General features: G+C 47.7%; 1 protein-coding gene across 7 annotated transcripts in view; it reads right to left on the bottom strand.

Moving 5' to 3' along the window:
- trpm2 (transient receptor potential cation channel, subfamily M, member 2) overlaps positions 1–22,048 on the bottom strand; it is a 347,573-nt gene that overhangs the window by 33,134 nt on the left and 292,391 nt on the right. For all 7 annotated transcript variants that reach the window (XM_068036234.1, XM_068036230.1, XM_068036236.1 and 4 more), the window contains exons 25-30: positions 21,797–21,887; positions 20,471–20,558; positions 18,167–18,315; positions 12,300–12,364; positions 10,414–10,491; positions 5,730–5,816 (exon numbers count right to left, since the gene is read on the bottom strand). In XM_068036234.1, coding sequence (XP_067892335.1) covers positions 5,730–5,816; positions 10,414–10,491; positions 12,300–12,364; positions 18,167–18,315; positions 20,471–20,558; positions 21,797–21,887 — 558 coding nt within the window. The remainder of the gene's footprint in view (positions 1–5,729; positions 5,817–10,413; positions 10,492–12,299; positions 12,365–18,166; positions 18,316–20,470; positions 20,559–21,796; positions 21,888–22,048) is intronic.

Genomic DNA, 22,048 nt, shown 5'->3' with positions numbered 1-22,048 from the left:
ACCAAAGAAGTTGCATCATTCCAAGCAGAAGGGCCACCCGCGCATCAACACGAGCAGAATTTCTCACCCACAGCTGTTACAAAAATTTCTAAATTCACTTGTAACAGCCCTTCAAAACACTCCCACAGGGGATGCTGAGACCAAGTGGGCCCACATCAGAGACGCCATCTATGAGTCAGCTTTGACCACCTACGGCAAAAGTGCGAAGAGAAATGCAGACTGGTTTCAATCTCATAATGAAGAGCTGGAACCTGTCATAGCCGCTAAGCGCATTGCACTTTTGAACTACAAGAAAGCCCCCAGCGATTTAACATCCGCAGCACTTAAAGCAGCCAGAAGTACTGCACAAAGAACAGCTAGGCGTTGCGCAAACGACTACTGGCAACACCTATGCAGTCATATTCAGCTGGCCTCAGACACCGGAAACATCAGAGGAATGTATGATGGCATGAAGAGAGCTCTTGGGCCAACCATCAAGAAGATCACCCCCCTCAAATCTAAATCGGGGGACATAATCACTGACCAACGCAAACAGATGGACCGCTGGGTTGAGCACTACCTAGAACTGTACTCCAGGGAGAATGCTGTCACTGAGACTGCCCTCAATGCAGCCCAGCCTCTACCAGTCATGGATGAGCTGGACATACAGCCAACCAAATCGGAACTCAGTGATGCCATTGATTCCTAGCCAGCGGAAAAGCCCCTGGGAAGGACAGCATTACCCCTGAAATAATCAAGAGTGCCAAGCCTGCTATACTCTCAGCACTACATGAACTGCTATGCCTGTGCTGGGACGAGGGAGCAGTATCCCAGGACATGCGCGATGCCAACATCATCACCCTCTATAAAAACAAAGGTGACCGCGGTGACTGCAACAACTACCGTGGAATCTCCCTGCTCAGCATAGTGGGGAAAGTCTTTGCTCGAGTCGCTCTGAACAGGCTCCAGAAGCTGGCCGAGCGCGTCTACCCTGAGGCACAGTGTGGCTTTCGTGCAGAGAGATCGACTATTGACATGCTGTTCTCCCTTCGTCAGATACAGGAGAAATGCCGTGAACAACAGATGCCCCTCTACATTGCTTTCATTGATCTCACCAAAGCCTTTGACCTCGTCAGCAGACGTGGTCTCTTCAGACTACTAGAAAAGATCGGATGTCCACCAAAGCTACTAAGTATCATCACCTCATTCCATGACAATATGAAAGGCACAATTCAACATGGTGGCTCCTCATCAGAGCCCTTTCCTATCCTGAGTGGTGTGAAACAGGGCTGTGTTCTCGCACCCACACTTTTTGGGATTTTCTTCTCCCTGCTGCTTTCACATGCGTTCAAATCCTCTGAAGAAGGAATTTTCCTCCACACAAGATCAGGGGGCAGGTTGTTCAACCTTGCCCGTCTAAGAGCGAAGTCCAAAGTACGGAAAGTCCTCATCAGAGAACTCCTCTTTGCTGACGATGCTGCTTTAACATCTCACACTGAAGAATGCCTGCAGAGTCTCATCGACAGGTTTGCGTCTGCCTGCAATGAATTTGGCCTAACCATCAGCCTCAAGAAAACGAACATCATGGGGCAGGATGTCAGAAATGCTCCATCCATCAATATTGGCGACCACGCTCTGGAAGTGGTTCAAGAGTTCACCTACCTAGGCTCAACTATCACCAGTAACCTGTCTCTAGATGCAGAAATCAACAAGCGCATGGGTAAGGCTTCCACTGCTATGTTCAGACTGGCCAAGAGAGTGTGGGAAAATGGCGCACTGACACGGAACACAAAAGTCCGAGTGTATCAGGCCTGTGTCCTCAGTACCTTGCTCTACGGCAGCGAGGCCTGGACAACGTATGCCAGCCAAGAGCGACGTCTCAATTCATTCCATCTTCGCTGCCTTCGGAGAATACTTGGCATCAGGTGGCAGGACTATATCTCCAACACAGAAGTCCTTGAAGCGGCCAACATCCCCAGCTTATACACACTACTGAGTCAGCGGCGCTTGAGATGGCTTGGTCATGTGAGCCGCATGGAAGATGGCAGGATCCCCAAAGACACATTGTACAGCGAGCTCGCCACTGGTATCAGACCCACCGGCCGTCCATGTCTCCGTTATAAAGACGTCTGCAAACGCGACATGAAATCGTGTGACATTGATTAGAAGTCGTGGGAGTCAGTTGCCAGCATTCGCCAGAGCTGGCGGGCAGCCATAAAGACAGGGCTAAATTGTGGCGAGTCGAAGAGACTTAGTAGTTGGCAGGAAAAAAGACAGAGGCGCAAGGGGAGAGCCAACTGTGCAACAGCCCCAACAAACAAATTTCTCTGCAGCACCTGTGGAAGAGCCTGTCACTCCAGAATTGGCCTTTATAGCCACTCCAGGCGCTGCTTCACAAACCACTGACCACCTCCAGGCGCGTATCCATTGTCTCTCGAGATAAGGAGGCCCAAAAGAATACAGGTGGGAAGTATACAGTAAATGGGAGAACCCTTAGGAGTACTGACAGGCAGAGAGATTTGGGCCTACAGGTTCACAGGTCACTGAAAGTGGCAACGCAGGTGGATAAGGTAGTCAAGAAGGCATACGGCATGCTTGCCTTCATCGGTCGGGGCATAGAGTATACAAATTGGCAAATCATGCTGCAGCTGTACAGAACCTTAGTTAGGCCACACTTAGAATATTGCGTACAATTCTGGTCGCCACACTCCCAGAAGAACGTGGAGGCTTTGGAGAGGGTACAGAAGAGGTTTACCAGGATGTTGGCTAGTCTGGAGGGTATTAGCTATGAGGAGAGGTTGGATAAACTTGGATTGTTTCCACTGGAACGACGGAGGTGGAGGGGCAACCTGATAGAGGTTTACAAAGTTATGAGTGGCATGGACAGAGTGGATAGTCAGAAGCTTTTTCCCAGGGTGGAAGAGTCAGTTACAAGGGGACATAGGTTTAAGGTGCGAGGGGCAAAGTTTAGAGGGGATGTGCGAGGCAAGTTTTTTACGCAGAGGGTGGTGAGTGCCTGGAACTTGCTGCCGGGGGAGGTGGTTGAAGCAGGTACGATAGCGACGTTTAAGAGGCATCTTGACAAATAGGATGGGGATAGAGGGATACGGACCCTGGAAGTGCAGAAGGTTTTAGTTTAGACAGGCATCACGATCAGAGCAGGCTTGGAGGGCCGAATGGCCTGTTCCTGTGCTGTACTGTTCTTTGTTCTTAAATGTGCATTTTTGTGAAGAAGCTTTAAATGAGAAGACTTACTTACTGACTTACTTTCTCGTCACTATATTGAAAATTGATTTAGTGGCATACCTGGCATTATTTTTGCTTGCAGTCAATCTCTGCCCGCACACTTGATGTAGCGATGCAGCATATTCTGGATAGATGTACATCTTTCAGGAAAGAGCTTGATCTCTCCCCCCGCTCCCCTAGCGCTCTGTGTGTGCTCGTTCTCTCTTCCATCCCTCTCTAACCCCTCTGAGACTAGGGGACACAGATTGAAAGTTTTGTGCAAAAGATCAAGGGGAACTATGAGGAAGCACTTTTTTACACAGAGGGTGGTAATGACCTGGAACTCACTGCCCACAAGTGTGGTGAAAGTGGGGACGATCAATGACTTCAAGAGGAAATTGGATGGTCACCTGAGAGAAACAGTCTTGCAGGGCCACGGGGATCGAGCCAGGGAGTGAGAGTGACTGCATAGCTCAATGGAGAGCCAGCATGGGTTTGATGGACAGAATTACCTTTTTGTGTGCTGTAAGTAAATGACTCTGTGATTCTTTCTCTTGATTCTTGACAAGCAAGGGGGTGGAAGATTATCGGGGGTAGGTGGAAATGTGGAGTAATCAGATCAGCCATGAACTTATTGAATGGCCGAGCAGGCTTGAGTGGCCTACTCCTGCTCCTAATTCGTATGTTCGGATATAGGTTCTCTCTTCCGCCTCTCTCAACTCTTTGTCTCTCTCTCTCCCCCTCTCTGTCTGTCCGTCTCTCTAACTCCCTCTTCCCCTCTTTCTGTTTCCTTCTCCCCCCTCTCTCACTGTCCCTCTCCACCCCCACTCCCTGTATCTCTCCCCCCTCTCTCACCATCCCGTGTCTCCAGTGTTCCCTGCCCCCTGTTTAGTCTTCCCAGTCCTCCACTCAGTGTTCCCCACTCTCTCTTTGTCCCCACTGTCTCTTTGTCACCCCTCTATCTCTGTTCCCTCCTCTCTCTCGCTGTCTCTCCCCCCTCTCTCCCACTTTCTCTCTCTCTCTGACCCCCTTTATCTCTCTCTGTCTCCCTTTCTCTTCATTCCCCCTCCCTCTCTCTGTTCCCTCCCCTCTCTCTGTCTCTCCCCCTCTGTCTCACACAGTTGCAGAGAGCAGAACGCTCAGCAGATGGTTGATCAGTTCTTTTAAAAAGCTGCTGACATCGGGAACAGCCATTTCCCAACAGACTAGGGGTTTTCCGGCGAGCTTTTTGTAAATGTCACAAGCTGCTGAACAATGGGCTACCTTCAAAGAAGAGGTGATTTGGGCACAGTCAAGGTATATTCTGTCAAAAGGGAAAGGTAGGGTAAACAAAGCCAGAGCTCCCTGGATGACAAAAGAGATAGAAATTAAGGTAAAGAAGAAAAATGTGCTTATTACAGATGCTAGGTAGAAAATATTATTGAGAACCAGGCTGAATATAGAAGGTCCAGAGGGGAAGTGAAAAAGCAAATAAGAGAAGCAAAGAGAGAGCATGAAAAGAGACTGGCAGCTAACATAAAAGTCCCAAAGACTTCTGTAGACATGCTTTTCCTGATACATATTAATGACCTAGATCTTGATGTACAGGGCACAATTTCAAAGTTTGAAGACGATATGAAACTTGGAAGCATTGTGAACTGTGAAGAGGATTGTGCAGAACTTCAAAAGGACATAGACAAGTTGGTGGAATGGGCAGACAGATGGCAGATGAAATTCAATGTGGAGAAATGTGAAGTGATTAATTTTGCTAGGAAGAACATGGAGAGACAATTTAAAATAAAGGGTATAATTCTAAAGGGGTTGCAGGAACAGAGGGACCTGGGTGTATATGTGTATAAATCATTGACGATGGAAGGACAGGTTGAGAGTGCAGTTAATAAAGCATACAGTATCCTGAGCTTTATTAATAGGGGCATCGAGTACAAGGGCAAGGAGGTTATGTTACATTTTGTTAACTTTCTTTTTATTCGTTCATGGGATGTGGGCATCGCTGGCTAGGACAGCATTTATTGCCCATCCCTATTTGTCTTTGAGAAGGTGGTGGTGAGCTGCCTTCCTGAACTGCTGCAGTCCATGTGGGATTGGTACACCCACAGTGCTGTTAGGAAGGGAGTTCCAGGATTTTGACCCAGCGCCAGTGAATGAATATAGTTTCAAGTCAAGATAGTCTGTGGCTTGGAAGAGACCTTGCAGGTGGTGGTGTTCCCATGCATTTGCTGCCCTTGTCCTTCTAGGTGGTAGAGGTCGCGGGTTTGGAAGGTGCTGTTGAAAGAGCCTTGGTGAGTTGCTGCAGTGCATCTTGTTGATGGTACACATTGCTGCCACTGTGCATCAGTGCAGGGAGTGATTGTTGAAGGTTGTGGATGGGGCGAAGATCAAGTGGGCTGCTTTCTGGTCACCTGTGCCTTTATTTCTTACTGTAGATTGACCAGGATTGACCTGTATTGTAACAATTACAATATACAGGACTTAAAGCACATGCAAGATTCCTTATTATAAACAAGTAACTGTTGTTGTCTTCTTACCGTGTAATGATGGGATCCATTGCAGGGTTTGGTCCAAAATAGCGAAGGCTCCCTTTTCCACCCAGACCGGTCCTTCCCACTGGATTCCTGAAACATTCATGGACAAGTTTTCAGCTGCCACATCTAGAAAGTTAGTAAGCAGGCACTGTGCTGCAGGGAGAGAGGTGAACAGAACTTCTACTTGTTACATGGACCACTTGTGAATCCCAGGACACACAAGGTCATTTCAATATTAGGGGCAGGTACCAACCTCACAGGCCCATGGGATATTGGAGCTGTACCCTGCTGTGCCAAGAGGAGAGAGCACTGGGGACATAGACAAATTGCCTTAATATGCAGAGGGGCTTTACTAGAACTGTCCCAGAAATGAGGGACTTCAGTTATGTGGAGAGCTGGGGTTGTTGACGGAAGGAGCTGGGACTGTTGACGGAAGGAGCGGGGTTGTTGACGGAAGAAGCCAGGGTTGTTCTCTTTACAGCAGGAAAGGTTAAGGGGAGATTTAAAATCACAAATGGGTTTGATAGAGTAAATAGGAAGAAACTGTTTCCACTGGTAGGAGGAATGGTAACCAGAGAACACAAATTTAAGGCAATTGACAAAAGAATAGAGGTGAGATGAACAGAACTCTTTTATTCAGTGAGTTATGATGATCTGGAATGCACTACCTGAAAGCTTGGTGCTACAACCAAGGCAGGAGTAATGCACTGTTAATTCAGTCCCACTACTCCACAGGGCATAGCATATTAGTAAAGTTTCCCACCAACTGCAAAATAGCCAAATTAAACACTATTTATCCCCCAGAATAAACCAGACACAGGGAGAACTTGCAAACTCCACACAGGCAGTACCTAGAATTGAACCCGGGTCACTGGAGCTGTGAGGCTGCGGTGCTAACCACTGCGCCGCCCTGAGGAACTCAGGGCGTTCTGCGATGTCCTGGAGGGCGATTATGTGCGGGTCCTGGGGGAAGGTCTGGGAACTGGGGAGATGCCCCTCTTGTGGTGCAGGGCGGTCATCATCCTGCTGCCTAAGTGGGGCAGTCTCCGCTTCCTTAAGAACTGTGTCCAGTCTCCCTCCTCAGCACGGATTATAAGATCTTTGCCTGGGCTATGTCTACCCGCCTGGGCTCCGTGCAGGCCCACATGATCCACCCCAACCAGTCCTACACGGTCCCAGTCCAGTCCATCCAGGACAACATCCATCTAGTCTGGGACCTGATCCATCTTTCCCAGAGGACTGTTCTGTCAGTCACCTTTCTCTCCCTTGATCAGGAGAAGGCATTCGACAGGGTGGATCACGAATACCTGTTAGGGACTGTGCGCGCGTTCAGACTCGGGCCGCATTTTGTGGCCAGGGACCGACTTTTATAAGCCGCCACAGAGTGTCTGGTTAAAGTTAACGGGTCCTTAGTTTTGGGAGAGGCCTGCGTCAGGGCTGCCCCATGTCCGGCCAATTATGTACCATCTACGTGGAGCCATTCCTGTGCTTGCTTCGCAGGAGGTTGATGGGTTTGGTTCTGCGCAGGCGGTCATGCGGATCATACTCACGGCTTACGCCGATTACGTAGTCCTCATGGTCACATGACTTGCTGAGGATGCGCAATTGCCAGCAGACCTTTTCTGCCGGGTCCTCTGCGAGGATCAATTGGGAGAAATGTTCTGGACTCCTGGTGGGTCAGTGGTGGATGGACTCCCGACTGGAGGAGTTGACACTTTTTGTGTGGAGCAACACGCACCTCCTCTATCTGGGAGTCCACCGCTGAGGAAGCCTGACCGGCAAACTGGCGGGTGTTGGAGGCGTAAGTCACCACTTGGCTGGGATGCTGGACAGGACTGCTCCCAGTGCTTTCCTAGCTGAGCGCTGGTCGTAAACCAACTGGTGGCCTTGATACTGTGGTACCGATTGGGCACTTTGGCCCTGCCCCCTGCATTTGCCTCCAAGATCCAGAAGAAGCTTGTCGATTTCTTCTGGGGCAAGAGGAAACACTGGATCTCTGCCATGGTCCTGAGTCTCCCGATCGAAGAGGGCAGCTGGTGTGCGTCCATACCCAGGCTGCGACTCTCCGCTTTTGGACCCAGCAGAGATACCTATACATTGAGCACGCTCACAGATGGTGTGCGCTGGCAACGTACTTTGTCTGCCAGGGGCACTGCCTTCAAGATGACATGCAGTTCCTGGTGGAGAACGTTAGCCGCGCCTCTCTGAGGGAGTTGCCTGTCTTTTACTGGGATCTATTCAGAGTCTGGAACATGGTTGCTTCCAGTCAGGGCACTCCCCCCACCGGCAGAGGAGAGGGCCTCAGCTGTCTGAGCAGCCGGCTCCAGGGGTGGACTGATGATGGAGGAGTAGCCAAAGTCTCAAGGCCGTCCCTCACTGCGGGTGATCAGGGGACTCGGGAGTGTGGAGTGCTCCCAGCCGAGCTGACCCATGCTCGGCCGGAACTGCTCATCAGACCCAGGCCCTGGAACCCTCCTCGGGAGCTGGTTCCACACAACCTGTGCCGCCTCTTGGAAATGCCCCCCGTGCTATTCCACACTGTGCAGAGGGGTTGCCTGTACGGACTGCTCCTGCACACTCTCCACTTCCACGCCCTCATCTGCTGCCCGGACAAGCCGTGGCAGTCCGTGTTGCCATCAGGCAGCGAGAGAAAACCCCGGTGGATGTCTCTCTACATGGGCATCCTCCCCCTTTACATCGGGGACCTGGGGTGGAGGGTGTTGCACAGGGCAATAGACTTTTAAGTAGGTTCACAGACTCCCTGGCCGCCGGTAATTTCTGCGGCCTGGACGACTCCGTGTTTCATGTATACATGGAGTGTGCGAACTTGCAGCCCCTCTTTAAGTATTTAAAGGGGCTGCTCCTCAAGTTCTGGCTGCACTTCAGCCCCACGCTTCTGATCTTTGGGCACCCGGTGCGGAGGGGCCTGGGCCTGGGCCGGGAGGAGGATCTCCTCATCAGTCTGCTCCTGGGCGTGGCCAAGGTGGCAATTCACAGGTCCAGGCTGCGGGTCGTCGGAGGGTCCACCCGCCCTGATTGCCTGCCCCTCTTCCAAGGTTACGTTCGCGCCCGGGTATCCCTGGAGAAGGAGCATGCAGTGTCCGCCGGTTCGCTTGAGGCCTTCCATGACCAGTGAGCACCACAGGAGCTGGAGTGCATCATCAATGCAGACAACGCTGTTTTAATTTGACTTTTTGTTTTATTTATCTGTTTTTCATAAAGTTATTTATTGAAAATGTATATAAAGGGGGCTTGGAGTATAAAGGCTTAAAAAAAGGGGAAAAAAGGTTAGATACAGAGGGTGGCACAGTGGCGCAGTGGTTAGCACCGCAGCCTCACAGCTCCAGCGACCCAGGTTCAATTCTGGGTACTGCCTGTGTGGAGTTTGCAAGTTCTCCCTGTGTCTGCGTGGTTTTCCTCCGGGTGCTCCGGTTTTCTCCCACATGCCAAAGACTTGCAGGTTGGTAGGTAAATTGGCCATTATAAATTGCCCCTAGTATAGGTAGGTGGTAGGGAAATATAGGGACAGGTGGAGATGTGGTAGGAATATGGGATTAGTGTAGGATTAGTATAAATGGGTGGTTGATGGTCGGCACAGACTCGGTGGGCCAAAGGGCCTGTTTCAGTGCTGTATCTGTAAAAAAAATAAATAAATAAATCTCCCTCAACACTGTCCTATCAAACACGCTCGGGGAAGGTACACCACAAGTTATAAACAATAAAGCTCCTTCCATCAAACTATCCCAGAATTAGTACATCACATGCTCTGATGAGAACTTGCACCACTGAGTTAAAAGGTTGTTGGTTTCAGTCCCACTCTAGAGACTTGCACCCACAATCAAGCTTGGCACTCCAGTGCAGTACCTGTGCTACACTGTCCAAGGAGCAGTTCTGAAGGAACCTTGCACTGTTGGAGGGGCAGTACTGAGAGGGCACTTTAGGTTAACGTTTAAAAGCCATCTGCCCTCTCAGATCAAAGTTAATCTGTTAATTGTGAATTAATTGTTTGATTATATGCAGGTGGAGGGTATTAATTGGGTTCTTGAGCACTTATAAACAGACATTTACTGACATTAGTGGAGGGTTTGAGTGAGGAGCGACATGTTTGTAATCCTTTTACTCTGTATAATAAATGTGAAACTGAGTAAAGATAGGCTCCAGCATCATCCTTCCACAACAAGCTTTCTGGAGTTTAACAAATCTTCAGCAATCTCATGGTACTATTCAAAGAATAGAGTTCTCCTGTTGTCAACATCAGTCTTTCAAACAACCCCAGCAAACCAAATGGATTTACTGGTCATTCATCTTCTTTGTTGGATCTTGCTGTACACAAATTGGCTTCTGCATTTGGCTACATAACAGTGAGATTGCAAAGTAGTTCCCTGAATGTCTTGATGGTATGTTAAGGTACTATGAATATCTATATATATGTATATTATATATATGTATATGAGTAGATACATAAAAGTACTCTCTAGATATGCAGTTGTAATGTTGTCACACAAAGCTCTTCGGGATATAACTTCTGCAGGGTTTCCCTGCTTTTACAGAAGGAAATTGGGAGAACCCTTGTGAAAATACCATGCGTTGTTAACAAACCAAATCGTAACTCAAAGCAGCGATTGAGTCAAGGTGATATTTGTTCATAATCTGAAGCAGATAGATAAAAACAATTTGCTCAGCTCACAGGGGTAAAGATTCCTCAGCTGCATTAGTGTCAGGATCTGCGCCTCCGTCCTTTGGAGCAGCTTTCCACTTGGACAACCTGGAAAACAAATTCGCTGTCAGCAACTTCCTAGGTATGATAGAGGAGAAGGCGGATGAGACTGGGTTACTGGGCTTGAACACCGACGCAGAGCTCACATAATATCAGTCCCTGGCACAACCAATTGCAATAAAAAGACCTTTTTGTTGCTTTCACATAGCTTATTGGAGAGTGATAATTGTAAACTATTTTCTCCCCTAATCTCTGAAGTTGCTGACTCTAGCTTGGCAGGTAGTCCCAGGAAAGATTTCAGCCTGCAGCCACTCTTCACATGTGAACTTGGACAGTGAGCAACAAGAATGGCCGAGCCAAGCCCTACCCTGTCCTCAGCAGACATAAGCCCTGTCCACCACTGGATGTTGCACAGTGATTGGAGAAGAAAAGCCTTCGAATCGGCACCTTCCAAGTGCAAGGGGACTGAGGGCAAATATGGTGTGACTCAGATTAGTTAGCTCAACACACATCAGGAATAAACCTGGGACCTCCTGTGGTATAAGTCTCTTAGAAATTTGCAGAAGAACTGGGGATCTAGTATAAAAACAAAGTACTGGAAATACTCAGCAGATCTGGCAGCATCTGTGGAGAGAGAAACAGAGTTAACGTTGGAAGTCGATGATCTTTCATCAGAACCTGAATATCTTATCTTCAATGATGGAACCCAGCACATCAGTGCAAAAGAAAAGGGTGAAGCATTTGCAAACATCTTGAGCCACAAGTGCCGAGTGGATGATCAATCTCGGCCTCCTTTTGAGGTTCCCAGCATCACAGATGCCAGACTTCAGCCAACTCGATTCACTCCACGTGATATCAAGAAATGGCAGAAGGCAGTGGATACTGCAAAGGCTATGGGCCCTGACAACATTCCAGCAATAGTACTGAAGACCTGTACTCCTGAACTTTCCGCGCCCCTAGCCAAGCTGTTCCAGTACAGCTACAACACTGGCATCTACCCGGCAATGCGGAAAATTGCCCAGGTATGCCCTGTACACAAAAAGCAGTTAATTACTGCCCGATCAGTCTACTCTCAATCATCAGTAAAGTGATGGACGGTGTCGCCGACCGTGCTATCAAGCGACACTTGCTCAGCAATAACTTGTGCAACGATGCTCAATTTGGGTTCTGCCAGGGCCACTCAGCTCCTGACCTCATTACAGCCTTGGTCCAAACGTGGACAAAACAGCTGAACTCCAGAGATGAAGTGAGATATCAGGGCACCATTTGACCGAATGTGCCATCAAGGAACCCGAGCCAAATTGAAGTCAATGAGAATCAGGAGGAAAGCTCTCCGCTGGTTGGAATCGTACCTAGCACAAAGGAAGATGGTTGTGGTTGTTGGAGGTCAACCATCTCAGTCCCAGGACATCATTGCAGGAGTTCCTCAGCATAGTGTCAAAGTGAGAACTGCTAGTGCAGGGGAATGAATCACTTTCCATTTTGGGACTCCCAGGGCAGGTACTGCATGGGGTTAGATACAGAGTAAAGCTCCCTCTACACTGTCCCCATCAAACACTCCCAGGGCAGGTATAGCACGGGGTTGGATACAGAGTAAAACTCCCATTTATCTACCTCTACAATATACCTGATTCTCAACTGCAAAAGCACTGGAGCAGTGACCTTTCTGTCTTGCCTGCCCCACTGCCTTATGATTTTGACAGTGAAATTGCTAAGTTAGTGCTGAATTGGCATCAGTTTTGTTCTGTGACCCCTGCTGATTGGAAACTGCCTAGCTGAGACAATATACCGCTGTAAGTTTATACATGTTCAGTACTGTTAATCCTAGAGAGAAATGAAATGCAATCCAACTTTACCTAGTAGAATGATCATCTGCTGTTTCAGCTGTGTAACTAGGAGGGGCGTATGCATCAAATTTAACCTACAAAAGGAATTAAATAAAAAAAATTAGGAACAGTAGTGGCCAAGATTGGTGCAACACTTATTATTCAGCGGAAAGATTCCGTTGTCTTGTCCTTCCTTGTTTCCTGACTCCCACCATGGACCCAGGCCTTGCTTCCACCCATCATTTCCCATTGCATAGCCAAGACAATGGGTTTCACCAAGCTACTCAGGTATGAGGGGCACCATCGCTGTGATTGAGTGAGAGCAAGATCAAGGTCTACATGCATGCACTTTCCAGCAGGAGTCCCTGATTGGTGTCTGGCTGGTATTTTGCCCCTTCCTAGGTTAGGGGCAGAGGACAATTGTATCATCTCTCCTGCCTGAGAGAAGCACAGGCCAGGAATTGTGCTATTACAGACTGGTGTGAATGGCCCTACCAGATTCCCTCACATCCAGATAATGAACCATTTTTGCTAGGCAGTTCTTGCTATCTCTGTCGCCTCCTCAAGCCCTACAAACCGCAGGGATCGGTGTGAGGACCCCAGCTATTCACAATACATATTAATGATTTAGATAAGGGAACTAAATGTAATATCTCCAAATTTGCAGATGACACAAAACTGGGTGGAAGGGTGAGTTGTGAGGAGGATGCAGAGAGGCTTCAGGGTGATTTGGACAAGTTGAGTGAGTGGGTTAATGCATGGCAGATGCAGAATAATGTGGATAAATGTGAGGTTATCCACTTTGGTAGCAAAAACAGGAGGGCAGATTATTATCTGAATGGCTATAAACTGAGAGAGAGGAATATGCAGCGAGACCTGGGTGTTCTCGTACACCAGTCTCTGAAGGTAAGCATGCAGGTGCAACAGGCGGTAAAAAGGGCAAATGGTATGTTGGCCTTCATAGCAAGAGGATTCGAGTACAGGAGCAGGGATGTCTTGCTGCAATTATACAGGGCCTTGGTGAGGCCACACCTGGAATATTGCGTGCAGTTTTGGTCTCCTTATCTGAGGAAGGATGTTCTTGCTATAGAGGGAGTGCAGCAAAGGTTTACCAGACTGATTCCTGGGATGGCGGGACTGACGTATGAGGAGAGATTGAGTCGGTTAGGATTACATTCACTGGAGTCCTGAAGAGGGGGGGGATCTCATAGAAACCTATAAAATTTTAACAGGACTTGACAGGGTAGATGCAGGAAGGATGTTCCCGATGGTGGGGGAGTCCAGGACCAGGGACCATAGTCTAAGGATATGGGGTAAACCTTTCAGGACTGAGATGAGGAGAAATTTCTTCACCCAGAGAGTGGTGAGCCTGTGGAATTCACTACCACAGAAAGCAGTTGAGGCCAAAACATTGTATGTTTTCAAGAAGGAGTTAGATATAGCTCTTGGGGCAAAAGGGATCATAGGATATGGGGGGAAAGCAGGAACAGGTTACTCAGTTGGATGATCAGCCATGATGAGAATGAATGGCAGAGCAGGCTCGAAGGGCCGAATGGCCAACCCCTGCTCCTATTTTCTATGTATTTACCAAGAAGGGGAGGGACATAGCATTTTGTTTATTTATTGTTCATTTGTTATGTCGTGCAATGTTCATTTGAGGCCACTGTACATGATTGGTTTAGTATGCGCAATGTGCCACTAAGGGAGGTGATAATAAAGGTTCAGTTTACAGCAGCACTCCAGGAAGTAGTGTTGTGTGTTTCTTCCAGAGATTTACAATAGCAGATCTACAAACAGTGGTCTTAGTGATGATATGAATATGAGGTCAGAAACTCATCTTGGAGTCAAATTTCACAGCAAGGTTGAGAACAGACTGGCTTAATCTTAGACAGGTATCAGGCAGAGGGACGGAGTCAGTCACGAAGGAATGGAGTTTGGAGTAGGGACTGAAAATAATGGCTTCAGTCTTACTAATATTTAATTTTAGGGAATTTTTGCTCATCCAGTACTGGATGTCGGGTAAACAGTCTGATAATTGAGCAATGGTGGAGGAGTTGAGGGAAGTGGTGGTGAGATGGAGCTGAAAAAAAAAAGCAAAATACTCCAGATGCTGGAAATCTGAAATAAAAACAGCAAGTGCTGGAAATACTCAGCAGGTCAGGCAGCGGCTGATGAAAAGTCACAGACCAGAAACGTTAACTCTGTTTCTCACCACAGCTGCTGCCTGACCTGTTGAGTATTTCCAGCACTTTTTGTTTTTATTATAGGTAGAACTGAATGCTGTCAGCACATGTGAAAACTAACACTGTGCTTTCGGATAATGTCACCAAAGGGCAGCATGTAAATGAGAAATAGTTGGGGGACACCAGAGGTAACGGTGTGGGAGCACGAAGAGAAACCATTGCAGGTGATTCTCTGGCTACCAATAGATGGATAAGGATGGAACCCGGTGATAGCAGTCTCACCCAGCTGGATGACAGTGGAGAGGTGTTAGAAGAGAAGGAGTGGTTACAATGAAAGGCTGCAGACAGATTGAGAAGAACAAGCCTGGAAAGTTTACTTCTGTTACAGTGACACATAATGTCAAATGTGACTTTGATAAGAGCTGTTTCAGTACTGTGACAGGAGTGGAAACCTGATTGGACAGATTCAAACACAGAGTTCTGGGAAAGAATTTGGGAGGTGACACCACTTTCAGGGACTTTGGAGAGAAAAGGGAGGTTGGAGATGGGACGATAGTTTGCAAAGGACAGTGGATTCAAGCGTTTTTTTTTGAGGAGAGGGGAGATGATGACAGATTTAAGGAGAGACGGGGACCAGGAGGAGAAGCTGGATGGTCAGTAGTTTAATGGGAACAGGAGCAAGGGAACAGGACGTGGGTCTCATAGACAAGATGAGCCCAGAAAGGGTATGAGGGGAGATAGGCAAGAAACTAGAGAAAGATGCGAGTTCGGGGGTAGGACAACGGGGAGTATTACAGGAAGTTTGGCTGGGTGAGCTAGTGGAAGAGAGGGACGCAGCAGAGGCAGCTAGTCAGATGGTCTCGATCTTAGTGGCAAAGAAGTTCATGAACTCCTCACACCCACTGTTGAAGGTGAGGGTGGAGGTCTTTAAAGAGACAGTTTGCAGTAGAGAAAAGAAACCGGGGGTTATCGTTGCATTCCAAGATGATCCTGGATTAGTGAGCAATTTTAGCAGACGGGAGCAGAACCTGATACTGTTTAGATTTAGAGATACAGCACTGAAACAGGCCCTTCGGCCCACCGAGTCTGTGCCGAACATCAACCACCCATTTATACTAATCCTACACTAATTCCATATTCCTACCACACCCTCACCTGTCCCTACCACCTACCTATACTAGTGGCAATTTATAATGGCCAATTCACCTATCAACCTGCAAGTCTTTTGGCTGTGGGAGGAAACCGGAGCACCCAGAGGAAACCCACGCAGACACAGGGAGAACTTGCAAACTCCACACAGGCAGTACCCAGAATTGAACCCGGGTCGCTGTTGAAGTGGTCCAGCCAGATCTGGCAGTTGTGTGCCCTAACTTTTCGTGTCTGTATCCCTTGGACTTAAGGAAGTGGAGATGAGGGCTGTACCAGGGGAACAGCCAGGTGAGAAAGACTGATTTTTGTTTTTGGAGATTAGGGCATCAAAGGTGGAGGTGAGGGTGTGGCTGAGCAAATCAGTAGCTGCAGAAGCATTCTGGCAAACAGAGGGCCAAAGGCTAGACAGTTGCAAATTTTGAAAGTGCAGTTGTAAGTAAATTGAGGGATTGATTAATCCAGGGACGGATACAGAATGAGGTAGGGTTCGGGGGTGGGGGCAGGTGGAAGGGGGATATGGGTGGAGAGTGATACAAAGAAGTGATCAGCTATGGGGCCTTTTCTGAGACTGATACGATGGGACTAGCAAGACCACGTGAGATGGCCAGGTCGAGCGGGTGGCCATGAATATGGGTTGGGGAGGTTACATGTAGGGAGAGATTTAGGAAGGATAAGAGGGCAGTAAACTCAGAGGAGAGAGAGATGAGTTGAGATGGTGGTTAAAATCGTCGAGGATGAGAAGGTCATTCAATCCAGAGGCTGAGGGAGGAAACCAGTGACGATATCTGTGAGAACATTTTTAGTGTTCTTGGGAGCACGGTAGAGAACAATGATTTTGAAAGAGAGGTGAGATGGTGGAACAAGGTGAGCTTCTCACAGGAGGAGAAAGTGCCAGAAGAGTAGGGGGTGGATGGGGTGATGAGCGCCACACTGCAACCACGATGGTCATGGTGGGGCAAACGGTGGAAGATGTAGCCAGGTACGGAGGCTTCATTAAGGAGGAAGGTGTCATCACCCCTCAGCCACGTTTCCGTTAAGGCCATGATATTGATGCAATTATCCACAATAAGCTCATGGATGGGAAGGGCCTCATTCACAAGTGAACGGATATTCTGGAGGGAGATGCATAGAGGGGGTGGTGAGAGCTGATCCGCTGGCAGAGTCCTCAGCGTCAGCAATGGGAGGGGTGAATTCTGATTAGGCCACCACTAGAGCATTGTGTCCAGTTCTGGTCACCACACTTTAGGAAGAATGCGAGGGTCCTTGAGAGGGTGCAGAGGAGATTTACCAGAATGACTCCAGGGATGGGGGATTTTAGCGACAAGGTTAAGTTGGAAAAGCTGGCATTGCTCTCCTTGGAGTAAAGGAGATTGAGGGAAAATTGATAGAGATTATGGCAGGTTTAGATAAGGTAGACCAGGAAAAGCCGTTCCCATTAGCTAATAGTTCAAGGATTAGGGGTCATAGATTAAAGATTTTGGGCAAGAGATGCAGGGGTGATGTGAGAAAGACCTTTTTTTAAATGCCAAGTGGTAATGACCTGGAACTCGTGACTTACGAGGGTGGTGGAAGCGGAGATGATCAATGATTTCAAAAGGAAATTGGATCGGCGCTTGAAGGAAATAAACTTTCAAGGCTACGGGGATAGAGCAGGGGAATGGGATTGACTGGATAGCTCTACAGAGAGCCGGCATAGACCGATGGGCTGAATGGCCTCCTTCTGTGCCATAAAAGATTCTATGACAAAATATTTGTTCAATGTTTCTGCCATTTCATCATTCCCCATGATCATTTCTCCTGTCTCTACCTCTGAGGGACCAATGTTTACTTTAGCTACTCTCCTTTTTATATACTTGTAAAAGCTCTTACCATTTAGTTTTATATTCCTGGTGAGTTTACTCAGATTCTGTTTTTCCCTTTTTATCAGCTTTTTGGTCACCCTTTTCTAGCTTATAAAACTCTCTCAATCATCAGGCTTACTCGTATTCTTGGCAGTGCTCTGGTCTGCCCAAGCTAGAAGGCATGCCATTGGAGCCATTTCATGGAGACTGATCTCTCTGCTAATGTAGCTCTTGCTGCAATGGCAGTCACTGCACTCCTCCTGAAGGTGCCAACATGGTGCCGCTGGCACTTCTGCTGCTGGCACTTCAGCTGTGCCCACACGGTGGCCCTACCCATGGGTTCGAACCTGGTCGCCGTCCCTAATTGGATGGGGCTCCCGGCAGTGGCTTCTGAATTGGCCACCTCCAGGAAGATCAGCTCTGCTGTCCTATCACTGCCATTTCCGGGTTCCGAACTCGGACTCATCTGCTTGTCTTTATCCAAATTGCTAACTGCTATATTGCCTTGACTTTTCTCTTGAGATTTCTAAATTGTCATTTACCCGACTCCTCTCCCTGTTCTCTGAGTTTAAAGAGGAGACTGGAGCTGACTGAAATGCAGATTTGAATTGTACATGGAAACATAGGGCTGACCAATAACATAACCAAGCTCTGGGAATAGAAATTAAAACAGGCACAGGTGTGAATATGCAGAGTGACAAAGATCCCAAACAACATTCCATACCTCCCAGGGGACCTTTTCATCAGGCACAGGGTAGCGTTCAATGTTGGTATCTGGGTACATCAATCTTCGGGCATTAATATGGTAGAGAGGCTTGAGGTCCTTCTCTTCACATTCAATTTCTTTCTCGTTATTTTTGCTGTCAGAAATTACTGAATAGAACAGAATAAATGTCATTGACCAACGCTATCAATACAACTTCTCTCTTAGTGTTCATCAACACAGGGCCAACAGTGCTGGACAGTAAAACATATCAGATACTCAGTGCCAGTAACAAACACTCCCAGACAAGTACAGCATGGGTTAGATACAGAGTAAAGCTCCCTCTACACAGTGCCATCAAACACTCCCAGAGCAGTGTTATGACCAGGTGAGGAAGGGATCTCGGGCTCCTCGCTGGCCCCTTTCCTTGTTTGGCTGTTAACAGGGTTTAACTTTTAAAAAGTGTTTTTAGTTTCCCCTCAGTGAGTCCTTGCTCACTGCTCTCTAATTGTATTTGTAAAGGTACCAATCAGACAGGCATTCTTGGGTTTAAACAAGAAGTCTATTAACCTTAACACTTGAACTCAGTTAAAACTACTAAAAATACGCGACATAACCACGCTAGTATGCATACGCGATAAACACACACACAGACAGAAACAGAGAAGGAGAAAGAATTAAAGGGGGAAGGTTTGAAGTAGTAGATGGAATTCAGTTACTGTTTTAGTTTTGCTATGAAGTTTTTGATTGAAGTTAAGTCTTGCAGTTCTCGTTGGGGCCCAGTGCACAGTTTCAACTTGTTTCGCTGGTACCAGAAAGCTGAAGGAGTCCTCTTAAGCTGCTCCCCAGAAGCAGCTTGAGGCTTGAGTTGCTTCTGTCTTGAGGCGTAAGTTACTTCTGTGGGTCCCTGGAACTTTGCGTGAGAGAGACAGAGAAAGAGAGAGAGACCTGGCTTCTCTTTGGTCTTCAAAATTGCAGTCTGTCTCAAAACTTTATCGTGATGCACTATTCAATCAATTCCCAGGCTGGCTAGCAGGTTAGTCATGTGATCAGTTCTTTGTTTGACACAGCATCACCTGCGAGGGTTGTTGATTCTTCAAAGCTTACTAGACATACTCAGTGGGGTGGGGTGGGGGGGGGGGGGGGGGGCGGGGTGATGTGCGGTGGAATTCTGGCTCTCACACAGACAATGACTCTCAGTGTCTTTTGATCATCACTATTGACAAAACCCATCTGTCTAATTGAATCAGGGAGCACTCCCATTGTCTCTCTATGCAACTGTCTTTCAGAATGCAAATATGGAGCCATGTTTTCAGCCACTGCTCTGTGGTCCTTTTAAACAAGTTATGTTCAATGTCCAGTAAGCATTCAAATTGTGTTTCATATGACGAAATTAATATGTTTCCATTTGGCAGGTGTGGTTTTTAAATTGTAATTTAAAATTGTAAATTGCCCCTAGTGTAGGTAGGTGGTAGGAGAATGGTGGGGATGTGGTAGGGAATATGGGATTAATGTAGGATTAGTATAAGTGGGTGGTTGTTGGTCGGCACAGACTCGGTGGGCCGAAGGGCCTGTTTCAGTGCTGTATCACTCTATGACGCTAACACTGTCCCATCAAACACTCCCAGGACAGGTACTGGATATAGAGTAAAACTCCCTCCGTTTCATTGGATTTCTGTGAAAGTTCATTAATCTGAAATATTAATTCTGTTTCGCTCTCCACGGAAGTTTCCAGCCTTTCCTGCTCTCATGTCTAATTTCCAGCATGTACAGCATCTTGTATTTGATCTAATGATTGTGGAGACCTTGCCAGGGATTGCTGTAGCAGATCAATCCAGGGTAGGGAGACATTTTGGGTTTTTATTTTTCATTAGGCCATACTGCTCCATGTAACTTTTCAAAACTGAACATGGACACTAGAAAGAAGGAACATCCAGTATTTTCACTGGTAATCCATCAGTATCAGCAGCTTCTGATCTCTGACGATGAATGGGTTCCTGAGCCTCCCGTATTCACTGAATGTTGACCATGAAGACACTCCTGAATTAGACTTGATGCCCCACCCAGAAAAGTAACCATGGACCCCAATGAGGTAAAGTCATGGGCTTCCAGCTCCACTATGGTACTCAGCTCACATTATTGACAGTTTAACATTGATCTGGCAACTATGTTACTATCCCCTGTTCGGGATACATTTTGTCATTTAAGTCATCTGGCCAGGAGGTGGGGTGTTGGTGAAAGATTAAGCACCTACCACACTTCCTTTATCCCACTTCTGGTGGATACTACATGGGTCAGAGGGTGAGACATAAGCAGAAAACGTACCGAGGGCAGGTGCAGTCTCGCGGGAGCCAAAATCCTTTTCGATGAGTGTGTTCATGATCCAGTTTAAGGCCCGCATGCTCTGCAACATCTAAGGGACCAAATTAGAGCAATGTCTTAGCAAAGTCAATATTAACAGATGGACGGAAATAACTTCAGTTGCCTGGGGGAGGAGTCAGAGGAGCTGGTGGAATTGAGAATCTCCAAAATGAAGGTAAAGAGGCCTTAGAACAAGTCACCTATGCATCCATATCAGCAAGAGTGACAGGAAGGAAGAAAAGCTCCAAAGGTTCTAAATCAAGCCGGGATCGGGACATGGACCCCCCCCAAAGAGGCCCTGGAAACATTTTTGAAAATGTTAACGATGTCGCCTCCTTGGAAAGGGGAAGTCTTCCCAAGTCTCCAGGGAAGGATGGGTTCAGAGTGGCAACGATGGGGTGAGGGTTGGTAAAAGGAGGAACCTTGATAGACAACACTACAGCCAAACTTTCTGGCCTGAATATAATGGCCACAGTGGTATGGCCATGTATTACCGGGGAAAGCAGGGCCTAGTGATGAAGACACCTGCCGTTACCGGGGAAAGCAGGGCCTAGTGATGAAGACACCTGCTGTTAGTGGGAAAAGCAAGGTCTTAGTGATGAAGACACTTGCCGTTACTGGGGAAAGCAGGGCCTAGTGATGAAGACACCTGCCGTTACCGGGGAAAGCAGGGCCTAGTGATGAAGACACCTGCCGTTACCGGGGAAAGCAGGGCCTAGTGATGAAGACACCTGCCGTTACCGGGGAAAGCAGGGCCTAGTGATGAAGACACCTGCTGTTACCGGGAAAAGCAAGGTGTTAGTGATGAAGACACCTGCCGTTACCGGGGAAAGCAGGGCCTAGTGATGGAGACACCTGCCTTTACCGGGGAAATCAGGGCCTAGTGATGAAGACAACTGCCATTAATGGGGAAAGCCAGGCTTAGTGATGCAATGACCTGCCATTACTGGGGAAAGCAAGGTCTTAGTGATGGAGACAACTGCCGTTACCGAGGAAAGCAGGTCTTAGTGATGGGGACTACTGATGTTACTGGGGAAAGCAGGGTCTCAGTGATGGAGACACCTGCCGTTACTGGGGAAAGCAAGGTCTCAGTAATGGAGACACCTGTCATTACTGGGGAAAGCAAGGTCTCAGTGATGGAGTTCCTAGCTGCCACATCTCGGCACCAAAGGAAGTGTCCTCCCTGCAGACTTTCATGGCCATTGAGTCTGAAATGCCAAAATTAGGAAATATGATCAACATGTTCCAGGCCTATCTCTTTTCAGAATGAAAAGAACCAATAAAAAGAACCTGTTCTTCCAGGTGATATATTCTTTGCTCCACCATCCCGGCTTTGCTGCCTTCTCTGCTCACGTCAAGTATCTCCGCGACTGTGTTCACCCTGGAAAACATGATTGGATAGTCTTTGGAAAAGAAAAGGTCAAAACCCCTTGAAGTTCAGAAGAATGCAATGAGGTTCTTCACACATGAAAGCATATAGTTTAGTTAAGAGTCGAAGCAGGGGTGAGGAAGGAAGAAGAAAGCAACAGAGGGACAAAAAGG

The sequence above is a fragment of the Heterodontus francisci genome, chromosome 7 (genome assembly GCF_036365525.1).
Source record: "Heterodontus francisci isolate sHetFra1 chromosome 7, sHetFra1.hap1, whole genome shotgun sequence".
Classification (NCBI taxonomy): Eukaryota; Metazoa; Chordata; class Chondrichthyes; order Heterodontiformes; family Heterodontidae; genus Heterodontus; species Heterodontus francisci.
This window is presented reverse-complemented; position numbering and strand designations above follow the sequence as displayed.